Source organism: Lathyrus oleraceus, chromosome 5 (genome assembly GCF_024323335.1).
Source record: "Lathyrus oleraceus cultivar Zhongwan6 chromosome 5, CAAS_Psat_ZW6_1.0, whole genome shotgun sequence".
Classification (NCBI taxonomy): Eukaryota; Viridiplantae; Streptophyta; class Magnoliopsida; order Fabales; family Fabaceae; genus Lathyrus; species Lathyrus oleraceus.
The window spans coordinates 189,965,715-189,981,040 of NC_066583.1; the positions used below are offsets into that span (position 1 = coordinate 189,965,715).

The 15,326-nt window shown below is 32.9% G+C and overlaps 2 protein-coding genes across 5 annotated transcripts; both read left to right on the forward strand.

The window, feature by feature from the left end:
• Positions 1–971: 971 nt before the first annotated feature.
• On the forward strand, positions 972–3,369 carry LOC127082480 (exocyst complex component EXO70B1). 4 transcript variants are annotated; one of them, XM_051022720.1, is made up of 3 exons: positions 973–1,256; positions 1,407–1,458; positions 1,739–3,369. In XM_051022720.1, the coding sequence occupies exons 2-3, from the start codon at positions 1,410–1,412 to the stop codon at positions 3,220–3,222; spliced, it is 1,533 nt and encodes a 510-aa protein (XP_050878677.1). In that variant the 5' UTR covers positions 973–1,256; positions 1,407–1,409; the 3' UTR covers positions 3,223–3,369. The 4 variants fall into 4 exon arrangements, with proteins under 4 accessions (XP_050878675.1, XP_050878677.1, XP_050878674.1 ...); XM_051022718.1 differs by having other exon boundaries at positions 972–1,256; positions 1,407–3,369; XM_051022719.1 differs by lacking the exon at positions 973–1,256 and having other exon boundaries at positions 1,264–1,458.
• A 9,308-nt stretch (positions 3,370–12,677) lies between these two features.
• LOC127082482 (protein trichome berefringence-like 7) lies at positions 12,678–15,007 on the forward strand. The gene is made up of 3 exons (XM_051022721.1): positions 12,678–13,970; positions 14,313–14,471; positions 14,574–15,007. The coding sequence occupies exons 1-3, from the start codon at positions 13,099–13,101 to the stop codon at positions 14,863–14,865; spliced, it is 1,323 nt and encodes a 440-aa protein (XP_050878678.1). The 5' UTR covers positions 12,678–13,098; the 3' UTR covers positions 14,866–15,007.
• The last annotated feature ends 319 nt before the right edge of the window (positions 15,008–15,326 follow it).

A 15,326-nucleotide genomic window follows, 5' to 3' on the forward strand; every position in this document is an offset into this window, starting at 1 on the left:
CAAACCTTATCATGACATACCTTCTTATAAAGAGTTGTAGGAAAATTGTTGTACCTAATTGCAACAAGACCCGACATTACTTTCTGCACTCAACAAGTGAGTCAATTATTGTCAGCTTCTACAGTCACACACTTCAATGATGCATGCCGAGTTCTCAAATATCTCAAAACATGTCCAACTCGAGCTATTCTTTTCCCCAGAGATTCTAAACTTCAACTGAATGGTTACTCGAATGCTGATTGTGCATGATGCATAGACAATAGAATATCATTTTCGTGCCAATAGTTTTTTCTTGCAAGATCACTTATTTCAGGGAGAACAACAAAGCAATTAATAGTCTCAAGATTCATTAGAAGTCGAATACAGAGCCCTTGCAACAACTACTTGTAAACTCCTATGGCTCTGATATCTCATGAATGATTTTCACATGAAAAATGTACTAGAACTCTTGTGATCTTATCTATTGTGATAACCAAAGTACTCTCCACATTGCTTCGAATACCATTTTTCACAAAAGGAAAAAACATTTGGAGATAGATTTTCACATTGTAAGAGACAAACAAAGTCAATGTGTTTTGAAGCTACTTCCAGTCAAATCAAAGGACCAATTTCCTGACTTGTTCACTAAGGCATCACATCCTCAACCCTTCAATGTGTTTTCAACAGGAATCTCCTTGAAAGTTTAAATTTATTCAAAAATAACATCATGCTACTTATAATGAAACTTACCAGTGTGAACAACAATTTTGATGAAGTTCCACTCTCCAAAAAGATGATTGAAAGAAGAGCTGAATGCATAAGAAATGAGTCCAACGATACTTGAAAAAAAAAACTAATATTCTCCATAGCTTTTTCTTTATTAGCCTTTTGGGTATTCGTATGACTAGATATGTTTTCCTAAAATCAGACAAGAGTTTGATGTAGAAAGTAACTTCAAAAAAATCTATTATAATCCGTGATCACAATTCACACACAAGTTGTTGACAAAGTCATAATATAGTGTGAACATGAGACCATAGTACTCTAAATTATTGTCTAGAATTTTACTCAAGTTTCCTCTATAGCTTCTCATCCAAAGTCAAAATTAAAGCAGCTGATCCTCTCATCATTACCAATTATAGCTTCTCATCCAAAATAAAACTTGGTTTCATCTGTTTGTGTAACCAATTTTCAATAACAGCATAGGTAGAAAGAGAGAACATGACACCATTACTCATCCAAATTCAGAGGTGGATGATGGATACAAAGGTGTGGAGGTATGTTGGCTTTGCATCAGCTATTGTTGGATTGCTTTGTTATGCTCTTAGTTCTTCCTTCAACCATCTATTTGGAAACTGGAATTTCATGAAAATATTTCTTTACACCGTTTTCAGTTTCATCATTTGTCTAATCATTTTGTTTGCAAGAACATGGCGAGACTCGAGATGTCTTCGGTTCAAAGCTCATTCACCATTTCTGGTATTGGTTATTACCTCTTTCTATTCTTTTTTCTCTGATAAAGTTTTAACTGGAAAACCAGATCTATATAGTCCAATTTCATATGCCGCCTTTGCTCTCATGGCACTTAGTTTATCCAGACAAATCCAATGCGGATTCGAAGTGGATCTTATGTACTTTTATCTAGGATGTTTAATTGTACAACTCATGAAGATTAAATTGTGGTTCGCTATCATTGGAGCATGTTATAGCTACTGTCTTATTATTCTTCGTTCTACTTTCTCTTCCTTAAAATTTTCAGCAGAAAATCAGTATCTCGAAGAGCAGCGTATAATCATTCGAGTTGATTCACAACAACATGAAAATATCAATACTCGTAGTGGTACCAACCTCATGCAACTGTTTATGACTTGTATGGACGAGCTTAAGCATAATAATTCAAACATTGCCAAGATGCTTTTAAAGAAGGTGACAGGTAATTATAAATTGGTGGCAACTGATCACAACTTCATAGTTGATGCCATTGCAGTTGAAACAATCAATCATCTTCACAAAGCGGTTAAATCAGTGGTGGATGCTGGGTTTGAGAAAGTGTGTTCCGAGTTATATGTTAATATGCGTAAAGAATGGTTGGAAAGTTTATTAATAAATAAATTATTAGGATTGGGAAAGACGGGATTTCAAGATTATATGATTGGAAGATGGATTAAAGTTTTCAAGGTTGCTCTTAGAATACTATTTCCTAGTGAGCGACGACTCTATGATCTTGTCTTCTCCGAATCCACCTCTATATCATCTGATATCTGTTTCACTAAGGTTTGTCATGGATCAACGAGAGAACTGTTGAATTTTGCTGATTTGTTTGCGAATAGAATCACCTCAGCGTGGGGTTTGTTTAAAATTCTTGACTTGTTTGAGACTATAGATGATTTGATTCCCGAATTTGAATCATTGTTTACTGTTTCATTGGTGAACGAAGCAATAAAAATAAAGAACAAATTGGGTGAGATAAGTAGAGACATTTTCATGGAGTTTGAGAATCTGATCTTTCTTAGTCCGGTCGGGGAGTTAGACTGTTGGGTTGATGGTGGGGTTCATCCAATGACCTGCGGGGCCGCTGGAAACATCCTTTTGGCTTTCTGGTCAAGACAGAACCTGGAGAAAGTTTTACGAGAATACTCCGTGGTTGTGGCCGATGGAGCAGGAAAATCTTTGTTCCATTCGCGGATGGAACTGATAATGGAGCAGTTTGAGAGAAACTTGGAAGCTAAGTCGCAGATTTATGAGGACCTTGCTTTGCGTTATTTTTTCATGATGAATAATATAAATCACATTGAGTACTTATTGGAAACCTTTTGGGATGACAGACTTTGCAAAAACACGAGGCAATACTTGGAACTCTATTGTAAAAACTCATGGGAAAAGGTGATAGACTTATTGAAGATGGATGTCGATGAGTCAGTGGCGCCCGATTCTAAAGCAGATTTAACTAAAGATAAGCTCAATTTGTTCAATCAAAAGTTCAAGGAGATGTGCAGAATTCAGTCCAAATGGCGCGTTTTTAACAAGCAGTTAAAGAAGCAAATAATAATTTATGTGGAAAACATGTTGATGCCGGCTTATGAAAACTTGATTGCAAAGTTTGAGAATGGTTTTGCTAAAAATGCCGACGAGTATACAATGTATGGGGTGTCTGACATTCAAGATCAACTCAATAATTTATTTCTGTCACAGGATGTTGAGTTTGTTAGAGGACCGGTTCGTAATCAATTAGTTAGTTACTAAGGGTTGGTTAGTGTTACTCATGGCAACTGAGAACTTTTTTATCACCACAAACTTGTTCTAAAGGTTTTCTGCTCTATATATCACTGTAAATATATTTTACATTCAGGTGTCATAAACTTTATGACACCTTAATGTAAAGGTTTTTTTTGTACTGTATGACATTTTATGTTTTTTTTTCTTCTTTTACATCCACTTCTACTCGGTTCAAAGAGGTTTTCCACGTAGCAACAATTCAGCTACTGAATTTGGTTGATACAGTTGTTGATGGAAGCCCTTCAATATGGCGTTTGCTCAAAATACTCGCAATCTTTGAGACATTGCATTATCTTATACCGAAATTGCAAATTTCCAGTCCAAAACAGATTTGGAGAAGCAATTAGTGACCTTTTTGTGAAACTGAATTAACTGATTTTTTGTGTCCCAGCTGATAGGTAAGTTGTTCCACCTCATCGCATTGCGCTATCTATATATGATTTCTTTAGAACATCTGCTATTATGTTTGAATGCAAACTAACCATTTACATTTCAAATTGATTTCAATTAGGGCCGTTAATTGATTAATGTTTAATTTGTGTATAAATCATACTACATTAAGGTTTTGGTGAAGAGAAGACTTCTGAAAAAGTTTTTTTTTTTTAAATATAAAGTATTTAACATCTTTTTAAAGAATGATTTTATATAAAATAATAAAAGAGTATTCATCATTATTATATTTTTAATTTTCAAAATAATATAACAACGTAAAATATTTTTGAAAAATTATTATAAGCCTCCCAAAACTCTCTAAAGTCACTTTTCAATACAAATTTTGATTTCTCAAAATTAATGGGGATTTTTTTATTATGAATAAAAACAAATCCTCCAAAATCCTTCCCATTTAAATCTCTCTATTTTTTCACTCAATTCTTCTCTTTTTTCAAAGTCTTCCTTTTCTTTCCCCTTCAAACTCACAAACAAAGCCTAAGAGATTTTCACACATGGGGATGTTATAAGAAAGACAATAAAGAGTTTGTTAATAGGATAACTTGCAATGTAAGTAGCAGATTCCCATTATAATGAATGTATGATTAATCTTGCATACATGATTACAAAAGGAGTCTTCTTTATATAGAGAGATCAATAGGAGTTAGGTTACTAACAAACTTAACAAGAATAACCAACTACCAAACAAACAAACAAACTATATAAATGTGGAAAAATAAGAAACTTATATAGCAAGTAAATGTGATATCTAACATCCCCTCAAGTTGGACTATGTAGATCACATAGGCCTAAGTTGGACATGTTTTTGAGAAAAGGGTCTTAATGTAAAAGTTTTGTAAAGACATCTGCAAGTTGATTCGAGCTATTTACTTGGAGAAGAAGACTGAGCTTGTTCTGAATTTTCTTTCGAATGACATTGATATCTATCTCGATATGTTTGCTTCTTTCATGAAAAGTATTATGTGGTAAGTAAATAGTTGATTTTCCATCACAATAGATGTAAGAAGGTTGAGGCAAGGTAATGCAAATATTAGAGTTGATATTCTGAAGTCATTTAGGTTCACACATGACAGATGCAAGGGCTCAATATTCTGTGTCTGTAGAGGATCTTGAAATAGTATTTTACTTTTTGGATTTCTAGGATATGAGTGAAGGGCCAAGGAAAACACATGTTGGAGCAAAAATGGTTTGTACCATATCTATAAGGTTTTAATGATAATAAAGTATTTAAAGAACAATTGGATATACTATCATATGTTCAAGTGTGTAGGATCATAGACTAAAAATTATGATATAAAGTCAATTATGATACTAAAAATGAAAATTTAAAGAGAAGCTAAAAGATCCATAATCTGAAGGATCAAAACCAGACTCTGAAGACTCAGACTTTGAAGGACGTCAACTTATGAAGATCAGACTCTAAAGAAAGTCAACCTCTGAAGACTTAGACTCTGAAGGATCAGAAGTTGAGACATTATATCTCCTTTTTCATTTAATGACAGTCATTTATGTGGTGACCCTTGACTTTATGTTATTTTAAACACTTATTAGGCTTGTCGAGGCTGGAAAAATGACAGAGTCACCACCATCCTTTATTCATTCCTAAGGAATAGGGAAATAATGATAAAACCTAATGACTAAGGGTGAGAGATTAGGTTCGGGTGTCAGTTAAGTAAGAGGAAGGTGTTAGGCATCCCTTACCTCCATTGTACTCAATGGGATACTCCTTTAGTTCTAGGGTTAGTGTGTTTCTAAGGAACATTTGCTTTAATATTTATTAATCATTTAATTATTTATTTATTTATAAAATTGTTTTATTATTTTTATAAGGGAGTCCCTAAGAAATATTTTTTATTATTATACTCGCTAGAGTCTTACAACTCTATGCCTACGTACCCTTAAATGTATTGAAGAATCAAAGCCCCGTAGTTCGTCTTAAAAAATGTTGGTTGATTTATTGTTTTTATCCCTTGAAATTTCTCACGCATCGGAGGCGGATAAGTACTTGATTTGAAGAAAATGCCTCAATACAATAGGGTAGAGGTCTTACAATTTGAAGTGTGCTGAATTTGATTTTATCCCTCTTTGATTGATTGCAAAAAAAAATCTCATTACTTTAATTTAAGAAAATGATCCCTAGTGATATTATATTATTATTCCAATATTAAAAGTTTGATTTAGAAACCTAAAGACCGTATCCCTTATCCCTGACTTTAATCCCTGGTTTTATCCCTAACAATTGTTATAGATTTTATCACATACTATCCCTAAGTTATCCCATGATTATCCCATGAATTATCCCTAATTATATCTCCTCATGTTCTAATTATTTTTTTTAATTAATAATGATATTGTATATTCAATTAATAAAAATATTAAAAAGTTAATGACATATCCCTTATCCCTGATTTTTTTTTATCCTTAAAATTCTAGAAATTTATCCCATGTTTTATCTCATGTTCTTATCCCTTTGATTATTATCCCATTTGATTGCAAATATAATTTAATTTAGTTGAGAAAATAAATTGAATAAGATGCAATATGATATATCCCATACCCCAAATTTATCCCTAAAAATGGTTAGTATTTTATCCCATGTTATCCCATGAATTATCCATAATTATATCCCTTAATTAATCTCATTATTCTTATTTATATTAACCCATTTTTAAGGATTAATCCTTTGATCATTCTAAAGATACCCCTTAATATTAATTATATTTTGTTCATTATAATTATTTAGGTAATCATTTAATTATCTTTTTTGAATATTTTTTTAATACTTTTAAACAAATCTAAGAAATAGAAAAATCTGACTAAGTAAATTAACAAATTAAAAATATTTTTTATATTTTTTATTCGTGTTAATCAATAAGGGACCACTTAAATTAATATCTGACTAAAATAATTTAATTGATTAGAACTAATTTGGATATTTTGATATTTTTTATGATTTTTGATATTAGTAACCGAAACTGACTAATTTAAATTAAATAAATGAGAAATTCCTAATTAACTGGTACTGGTTCAATAAAATGAATTATATCTTTTTGTATTTTGAGTTAATAATTATAATTAAAAACTAAGATAAATAAAAGGATAAGAAAAAACTTCATAGCACTATAATAAATTAATGAATTAAATATAATTTATAAAATAAATTTTTATCTTTAAAATTTAATTATCAAATTACAAGTGTAACTATCTCTTTATAAAATAATCACAAACAATCATATTATAATTTTTTTGACAATTACCATTTAAACTCAGTCATCAAATATGTATATCCCATATAGTTAACTAAAAAAGGATTATTTCGTATAGATTATAAATAAAACACAAAAGTTTCATAATGAACACTATAATTAATTGTGATTTGGTTACCTAAGATAAGAATTTAAAGAAATTTGATTTTTTTTTATATTTAATAACATTGATTAGATACTTATTAAATAATTAAAAATAAAAAACAAATAGAGTCAAAATTTAATGATTTAAAATTAAAAAATATAAGGAATATCCTCCTCTCTCTTCGGTTCTGCATCTGCTTCTCTCTTAATTCATTCATTTCTCTTTTCAATTTCTCATCCAAAATCAAATGAAATAGAATATCACAATAACAATCAATATCCCCAAACAACAATCAATCACTAATTGCATAGTTTATGAAGAGAAAAAAAACTAACATACGTGATAGTGAGTGGTTGCCGATTTCGTACTGCAGTAGTCGCCGACTGCTGTGTCGTGGCAGAAGTTTCACAGTGATTCCAGGGTTGGCGCGTGGTTGTGCAGTGGTCCGTGATGTGATCTGCTTAAGTCGTATTTTTCAGACGAGTTCAATTTTGAATTGTTGTTCCTCTTACTTTCAGATTTGATTGTTGGACATGTTGTGGTTTTTTGATCTCCCCTTATTGTTGTTGTCAGTCATAACTTTGGTACTCCTATGTTTGAGGGTTAGAATTTGTCAAATATATTAAGGACAAACTATGATGAATCAAACACTGTAAAAACTTAACAGTTATAGCAGGAAACATTGTAATCATATTAGAATGCAAATTATATTTAAAAAGAACATTTTATAGAAAAAATTGATGTTATTTTGTGTAATTTTGTTTGTAAAAAATGGTAGGTACAAAATTAAGACTTAAGGGATTTTTGTGTAGAAATTGTGTGTGTAGAAATTGTATAAGTGGGGATTGTTAGTAAAGGTTAGTTTCTTGTTAACATGAAGAGTATATATTTTTGCAAAGAAAAAAATTTTAGATCATTCAAATTTATCATTATAAGATAGCTTAAATGTAGTATAGTAGAAGTATAATTTAGCTAGCGCATAAATTGAATAATATACTGCAACAAATTGATCCAAAAAGTTACTACTATTATGTATGGATATTGAACAACAACAACATCCATGATGGATGCCCCCTTTCAAAAATTAATTAAAAAAATCATTGTAAGAGTGTTGTGACTTGAGATGTGTAGTGATTGTGATATATTTAACTGCGTATAATAGATAAATTTTGAAAAGAAAAACCATCAGAGAATCATCATTTGATTTAAAAATAATTAAATTAAGATCAAATAAAATGTAAAAACGTTTTATAATAAAATTAGGACCCCTTGAAAAAACAACGTTTGAAACTTGATAAAACCCGGTTCGTGAGACTCTGTGTGAAATTCTCTCTAATTCTATCTAATTGGTGTCCCCCTAAATAATGAGAAAATGAGTCCTATTTATAGGACAAATTAGGTCACTATAAATAGAAAAGAATTAATTGTGACAAAGTACAGCCAATCAAAAATTAGATCTGAAAAAATTGACAAAATATATTGAATCAAAACACTTTTGATATTAAGATCAAATAAAATGTAAAAATGTTTTATAATAAAATTGGGACCCCTTGAAAAAACAACGTTTGGAACTTGATAAAACCCGGTTCGTGAGACTCTGTGTGAAATTCTCTTTAATTCTGTCTAATTGGTGTCCCCCTAAATAATGAGAAAATGAGTCTTATTTATAGGACAAATTAGGTCATTATAAATAAAAAAGAATTAATTGTGACAAAGTACAACCAATCAAAAATTGACTAAAACACATAAAAAGGGAAAATATGTTTTTCTACCAATTAAAACAATGTATTTAATTGAAATATAATAGAACTATAATACTAATATGTTAGTGAGAGTTAATTATACTAATAACATAAAGCCTCTATAATTTCATCAATTTATACTTTTATTAAGTAAATACTACCCCTAATTAGTTGATTTTTTTTATAAATAAGACATATTATCCTAATTACTAACCATACTAACTTTCCTTAAAATTAATAGTAATACCCTTTTTAGCACGCTCCTACAAATTATGCTTTTTTTTTCAAAAATCTAAATAATACCCCTAAACTAAAATCAACTCCTAAGAGGGACTAAAAAATCAAAATGGTCTCCCTTTGACGTTTTAGGTCATTTGACCAGATGACTGGTATGCTCTGGATGTGTTAGTGTCGGCTGAAAATAAAAATGAAAAGGTGGTCAAAATTTGGGGTATGACAAGACTCTTACCCTATCACCTCTAACTCAGGAGTCAAAGATTCTAGGATAGCCTTGGTGTGCTACACTTCTATCCATATTTGTTCTCGCTTGGTGTTTAGTGGCATGTAATTCTCTTTGGATTTTCTAGAAGGTTTGAAGGCCCATTTATCACAAATATGAAATGTGAAGTGATTTGTATATTGAATGGATGATTAAGATCCTCCGTTGATATGATTTTTTTGCATTTATGGCCCTTTTCTCGGTGTTACTTTCCTCACCTTTCACGTAACACTTCACCTTTCCCATGATTTCCTCCATTGAGTTTTCATTTTTTTAGCAAGGCGATCATTGAAGTGTCAGACATTAAGCTCTTTTTTGAACGTGCCACAAAAGTCTCCTATTTGGGGTTTATCACCTTGATGGTGGCCTCGTTGAATCTTGTCAGGTATTCTCCTAATAACTCAAAGTATCTCTGGCATAATTGAATAAACTAGTGGTGGACACCATATCGTGTCTTCTCGTTGAGAATTGTTGAACCACCTTCCTAGAAAGGTCTTGGTAGCTGGTCAGTAAGAAACTAGGAAGAGTCATGTACCATCGTAGGGTTGCCTCCTTTATTGTTCTTTAAAGGAGCTTACACTTGAGGGAATATATCACGCTTATCATCGCCATATGTGTATTGATGACTGTAACATGCTCATGTGGATCACTCCTTCTGTCAAATGTAACCAACGAGGGTGGCTCTAAGTTATCTGGAATCGAGGTGATAATGTGCTCTTATAAATCATCATCTTGTTATTGTTGTTGGATGTTTCGAATGCTTGCTTGCTAAGCTTAATTTATGCAGCGTACTTCGTCCATAATGATCTGCATCCCTATTAGGACCTCATTGTTTCCATAACTATATCTATTTCTCGTGTTGACCATTAAGAATGGTAACTGAGTTAATCTGGAGATTTAAAGAAAACAGTGTGGTCCAGATCAGTTTTACTAAACCCTACGGTAAGTGTCAACTGTTCTTGCGACGGGTACAATAGAGGTGACTCTACTTGTGATTGGCCAAGCTAGGGCCTTTAGGTTTCTGGTCTCTCCTAGAGGGAGACTGATTCATTTGCCTATATCTTTGAAGTATGCAATCATACCTTTATATTGACCAAGTATTGAGTGTAGTGGATGAATCATGCTTTTATCTTCATCAATTAGTGAGTGTAGTGGATGATTCACCCCTTTAATATATGGGACATGTTATGACCAATAAAGTTTCAGTTAACGGCTCAGTGTTTGTGAGTCTGTCCTATTTCGTTTAGTTTCTCTTATAAGCAAGGAGATCATGGAATTAAAAAATATGCACAAGGGGTGCTCACCCTTTTACAACCAGTGAAACCAAAGGAAAAAGAACAAAATAAAACAATATCAACCTACAACACCCAACTAAGAAAAGGGAACCACCGCCTACTCCCAACATTTACCGGGATTATAATACCAATCCGACCAAGAGATGTTCCTACCTTTCCTTGAGAAATCAATGAACCACTCCATGAAAGAAGCTTTATCATGCTCAAAACATCCAAGATCTTAAGTATACTCCCTTTAAAAAGGAACACATTCCTACAAGACCAAATTGACCAACAAAAAACTAAACCAAAAACCAAGAAGAATTTGCGGAATAAATACCATGGAGCCTATCCAACGAAGGACCCATATGGAAGGTCTCACCCACTTCAACTCACTCGCACAAGTTGGACCAAGTAATATTAGTAAAAGTGCAATAACCAAACACATGCTCAACATCATCTTCTTCCAAAAAGCATAAAGGGCAAACTACGTTATGCGCTCCTTCAATAATATCTCGATTCGCCAACTCCATCCTCGTGGGCAATTTGTTAAGAAGAAGACGCCACCAAAAAATATGAACATTACTCAAAATTTTAGGTAACCATAAACGAGCTAACACTTTAGCTTTCGAAGGATCCACACAAGGAACCACAACACTGGCTTCATAGATCATCTTGTAACTCACTTTAACTGAGAATCCATTTTTATCCTTCCACCACACAAAGTAATCTTCAACATATCAATCGACTTCACTTCATGCAAAATTTGCATTAAATCCTCGAATGACGAACTATCATCAGCACTCAAAAGGACCCCCATTAAGACCAAGATCTCACTTGCAAGTATCATTGAACCAAACCTCGACATCACACACTCTAAGACAAGTTGAACCACAAAGCCGAAACAAAGAAGGGAACAAAATATCAAAGGAGGGAGATCCAAGTCAAATATGCCTCAAAAAGTCTAAAATCCTTCCATTACCAAACTTACAAGAAACAGAAGAAGAAAAACCAATTAGATTGCGAAAAACATTATCCAAAGGTTCCCCAATAGGACACACATCCCTCCACCACAAAGACGCTTTCCTACTCACGCAAGACCCACCTAAAACTACCAATTTCACATTGTCATACCTAACCAAAATAATATATGACCACAAAGAAGAGCAACCATTTAGAACCATCTACTTCCACTTACTTAACAAATCAAGATTAAACAACCCACAATGTTTCACCCCTAAACCTCCTTCCTCCTTGGATAAGCAAACATAATCCCAACTAACCCAATTCACTTTCTTAGCATCTTCACAACCACCTCATAAGAACGTTCTTTGGAGCTTAATGATCTCTATAAGGACCACCTTAGGAGCTTTATAAAAGGAAAAGAAAAAAATGGGAAGGTTGGATAAAACAGAATTAAAAAAACCACCCTACCTCCAATAGATAAGAATCGATTATGCCACACCGCTAACCTTCTTCTGATTTTGGAGAAAATAGGCACCCGAGACGCCTTCCTCTGAGGATTAATACCAACGGAAATGCACAGAAAGACAAAAGGGATTGAATCGAACCTACAAGACAAGAAGGATGTGACTGCCTGCAAGAAATCAATATCAAGATTAATCCCAAATAAAGTACTTTTGGATAAATTCATCTGAAGACCCGACACCAACTCAAAGCCTCTAAACAAAACTTTGATTGGCCATAAGTTTATCCAAAAACTTTCTCCAATCAACATAGTATCATCAGTAAATTGTAACAATTTAATATGAGTAGAATCTTTGAGGTGAAAAGTCTGAAATTCTCCTAAAGACCTTGTTTAGGATAGTTAATGGGTCGAACTTTTGATACTTATTAAACATATATTATGATATGAGGGTTCGAGACTCCCATATAAAAGCCTTTGTAAGTGTAAAGTAGTTAAACAAAAAGACATTAACGTCCAAATTTTTCTCCAAACTATGAAAAAAAAACCTAAAATTTATCCAAACTCTCCAACTTTTGAATTGAATACGATAGACAAAAAGAGGATTTTAGACCTTTGTGCATCGCTCTCATAATATTCCAAACGCACCCACTTATTAGTTATCGTGCAAATTTGGTTACTTTTTTAAACAACACAAACCAAACCACCGACAAGATTTTAATGTCAAACTTCAAGCAACATATCTACCTATCTCTCTCTTAACGTATAAGGCAGTCTTCTGTTCTATTATCCAGTTATAGCAGCAAGTACTGAGTCTATCAAATGACCACAATACCCTCACCACACTTTCATTTCCACTTTTTCATGTGTTTTGCTGCTGTTAAAAATATCCCCTTTTTCATGCTATTCAACTAACTTCTTCAATGACTTCACAACCACCACCTCATGCATTTTTCAGTTTCATTTCCATTAAAAAAAGAAAACCCCACTTGATAAATAAAACTCCAATATTCCAATGAAATTTTCCATAACTGTTTTATGTTTATGATAACATATGGACATTTATGGAATTTAAGGAATAGTTAGTTCATTTTTCAATTAATGCATTTACTGGGTTTGTTCAGTTTTTGGATTGCATTCACAAAGTTAAGAACTTTATTCTCAGTTTTGGGTTTTAGTAACAAAACTATGAAGGGTAAATGCAATGTTTGGATCTTAGTTTCTTTCAATGTGTTACTCACAATTGGGTCTTTGATTTCCTTCATGTTAGTCTTTTCATGGATTTACTCATATGCGTTTTCTACTCATAGTTCAGTAATTAGGAGTTATGAGATTAATGCTAACACTAGTAGTTCTCATTTACATGTTCAGAGCTATGTTAAGGCTTTAAATTTTAATGTTTCGAGGGATGCATGCAATGTGTTTGATGGAAGTTGGGTTCGGGATGACAGTTATAGTTACCCTTTATATGATGCTGATGCATGCCCGTTTGCAGAAAGAGGTTTTAATTGTTTTGCTAATGGGCGTAAAGATAGAGATTATACGAAATGGAGATGGAAACCGAATAACTGTGATATTCCAAGGTTTGATGCACGGAGAATGCTCGAACAGCTTCGTGGGAAAAGGGTTGTTTTTGTTGGTGATTCATTGAGTAGGACTCAATGGGAGTCTTTGGTATGTTTGTTAATGACAGGAGTTGAGGATAAGACGAGTGTTTATGAAATCAAAGGCAATAAGATTACGAGACAGATTAGGTTTCTAGGTGTGAGATTTAGTTCTTTTGATGTTAGGATTGATTTTTATCGGTCTGTTTTTTTGGTGAAGCCTGGTCGGGGTCCTAGATTTGCGCCGAAAAGGGTAAAGACAACACTGAAATTGGACAAGATCGATGATATTAGTCATGAATGGGTTGATTCGGATGTTCTTATATTCAACTCAGGTCACTGGTGGACAAGGACTAAGCTTTTTAGTATGTGAGTAACATGATTCTACAAATTGAAATGCATCTTTTTTGTGTAGATATTAGATGCACATTTTAATGATCTAATGCTATAGTTATTTCACAAATATAAGATTTGATTCACTCCTCTGCATATTTTGTTTACATGCTGCTTCTTTTCGACGTCATTTTCATATTTGGGACTGGATAATGCATGCTTTGTAGGCAGTTTGCAAATCAAACATCTTTGTAAATGATAAGAGTTGCAAGAAGATGAATGTCTCATTGTAATAGAATTTTCATGCAGGGTAGAATTGAAAGATTCATGAAAATGATCAACCATTTGCTGCTAATTTCTAACGTGATTATCAGACAGGGGCTGGTATTTTCAGGTTGGTAGCTCACTGAAGCTTGGAATGCCGATTAATTCCGCTTTCAAGACAGCTTTACATACCTGGGCATCTTGGGTGGAGAATAATATTAACACAAACAGAACAAGAGTATTCTTCCGAACTTTCGAATCAACACATTGGAGGTGAGTTGGTTGTAATTGTAACTATATTAATTCCTTTTGATATTACTAGAGCTTTTGAACTTGCCGAAAAGAGCTCTAAGATGTTTTTCTTTTTTGTGCTAGTGGACATAACCGCAAAGCTTGCGAAGTGACTAAAAAGCCTTGGAAAAGAACAAATGGCAAGGACCGAAACCCAATTTCCGATATGATCAAAAGTGTAGTAAAAAATATGAATGTTCCTGCGACGGTTCTCCACGTGACACCAATGGATGCATATAGGAGTGATGGCCATGTGGGGATTTGGAGCGAGAATCCATCTATACCTGATTGTAGTCATTGGTGTTTACCGGGTGTTCCTGATATGTGGAACGAAATTCTGTTCTCATATCTGCTACAAAAAGATGGAGCAGGTTAACATTAAAGCTGGTAACATGTTACTAGGTTAGTTAGTTATTCCTTGTGTTGAGAAAATCCATCTGGATTGGCATTCAATGGTTTGCTTCACATTTCACATTATGAACTCTGTTAGTATTTGAAATGAGAGCTTAATGGATGGACCGATCAATGTATATATAAAAAAGATACTAGGACTGAAGTGTTGCTATGTCAATTCTTGGAGGAGTGGAATACTCATTCCTCAAAATATTAAATGTTAAAAATAAAGTTTACTATGGAATAAGAGTAATAATAGGAAGGAGAGGAGGTTTATAATTGTTTGAAATATTGTTCACTCAATTTTTAGCATGTAAGTTGTAGTTTATATATCACAAAAACAAATAGAATGTAACAAAGTTTATTAATAAGAAGTTCATCTTTTTTCTTAGATATTTTATTTCTTCATATAAGTTTACTGTTTTAGCTACGTTATTTTTATGA

Excerpts from the sequence above, each read along its gene's own strand:
- LOC127082480 (XM_051022717.1), top strand. The coding sequence starts at position 1,201 with ATGACACCATTACTCATCCAAATTCAGAGGTGGATGATGGATACAAAG.
- LOC127082482 (XM_051022721.1), top strand. The coding sequence starts at position 13,099 with ATGCATTTACTGGGTTTGTTCAGTTTTTGGATTGCATTCACAAAGTTA. Across the intron at positions 13,971-14,312 it reads AGGACTAAGCTTTTTAGTAT|GGGCTGGTATTTTCAGGTTG; the intron begins GTGAGTAACATG and ends ATTATCAGACAG. Across the intron at positions 14,472-14,573 it reads TTCGAATCAACACATTGGAG|TGGACATAACCGCAAAGCTT; the intron begins GTGAGTTGGTTG and ends TTTTTGTGCTAG.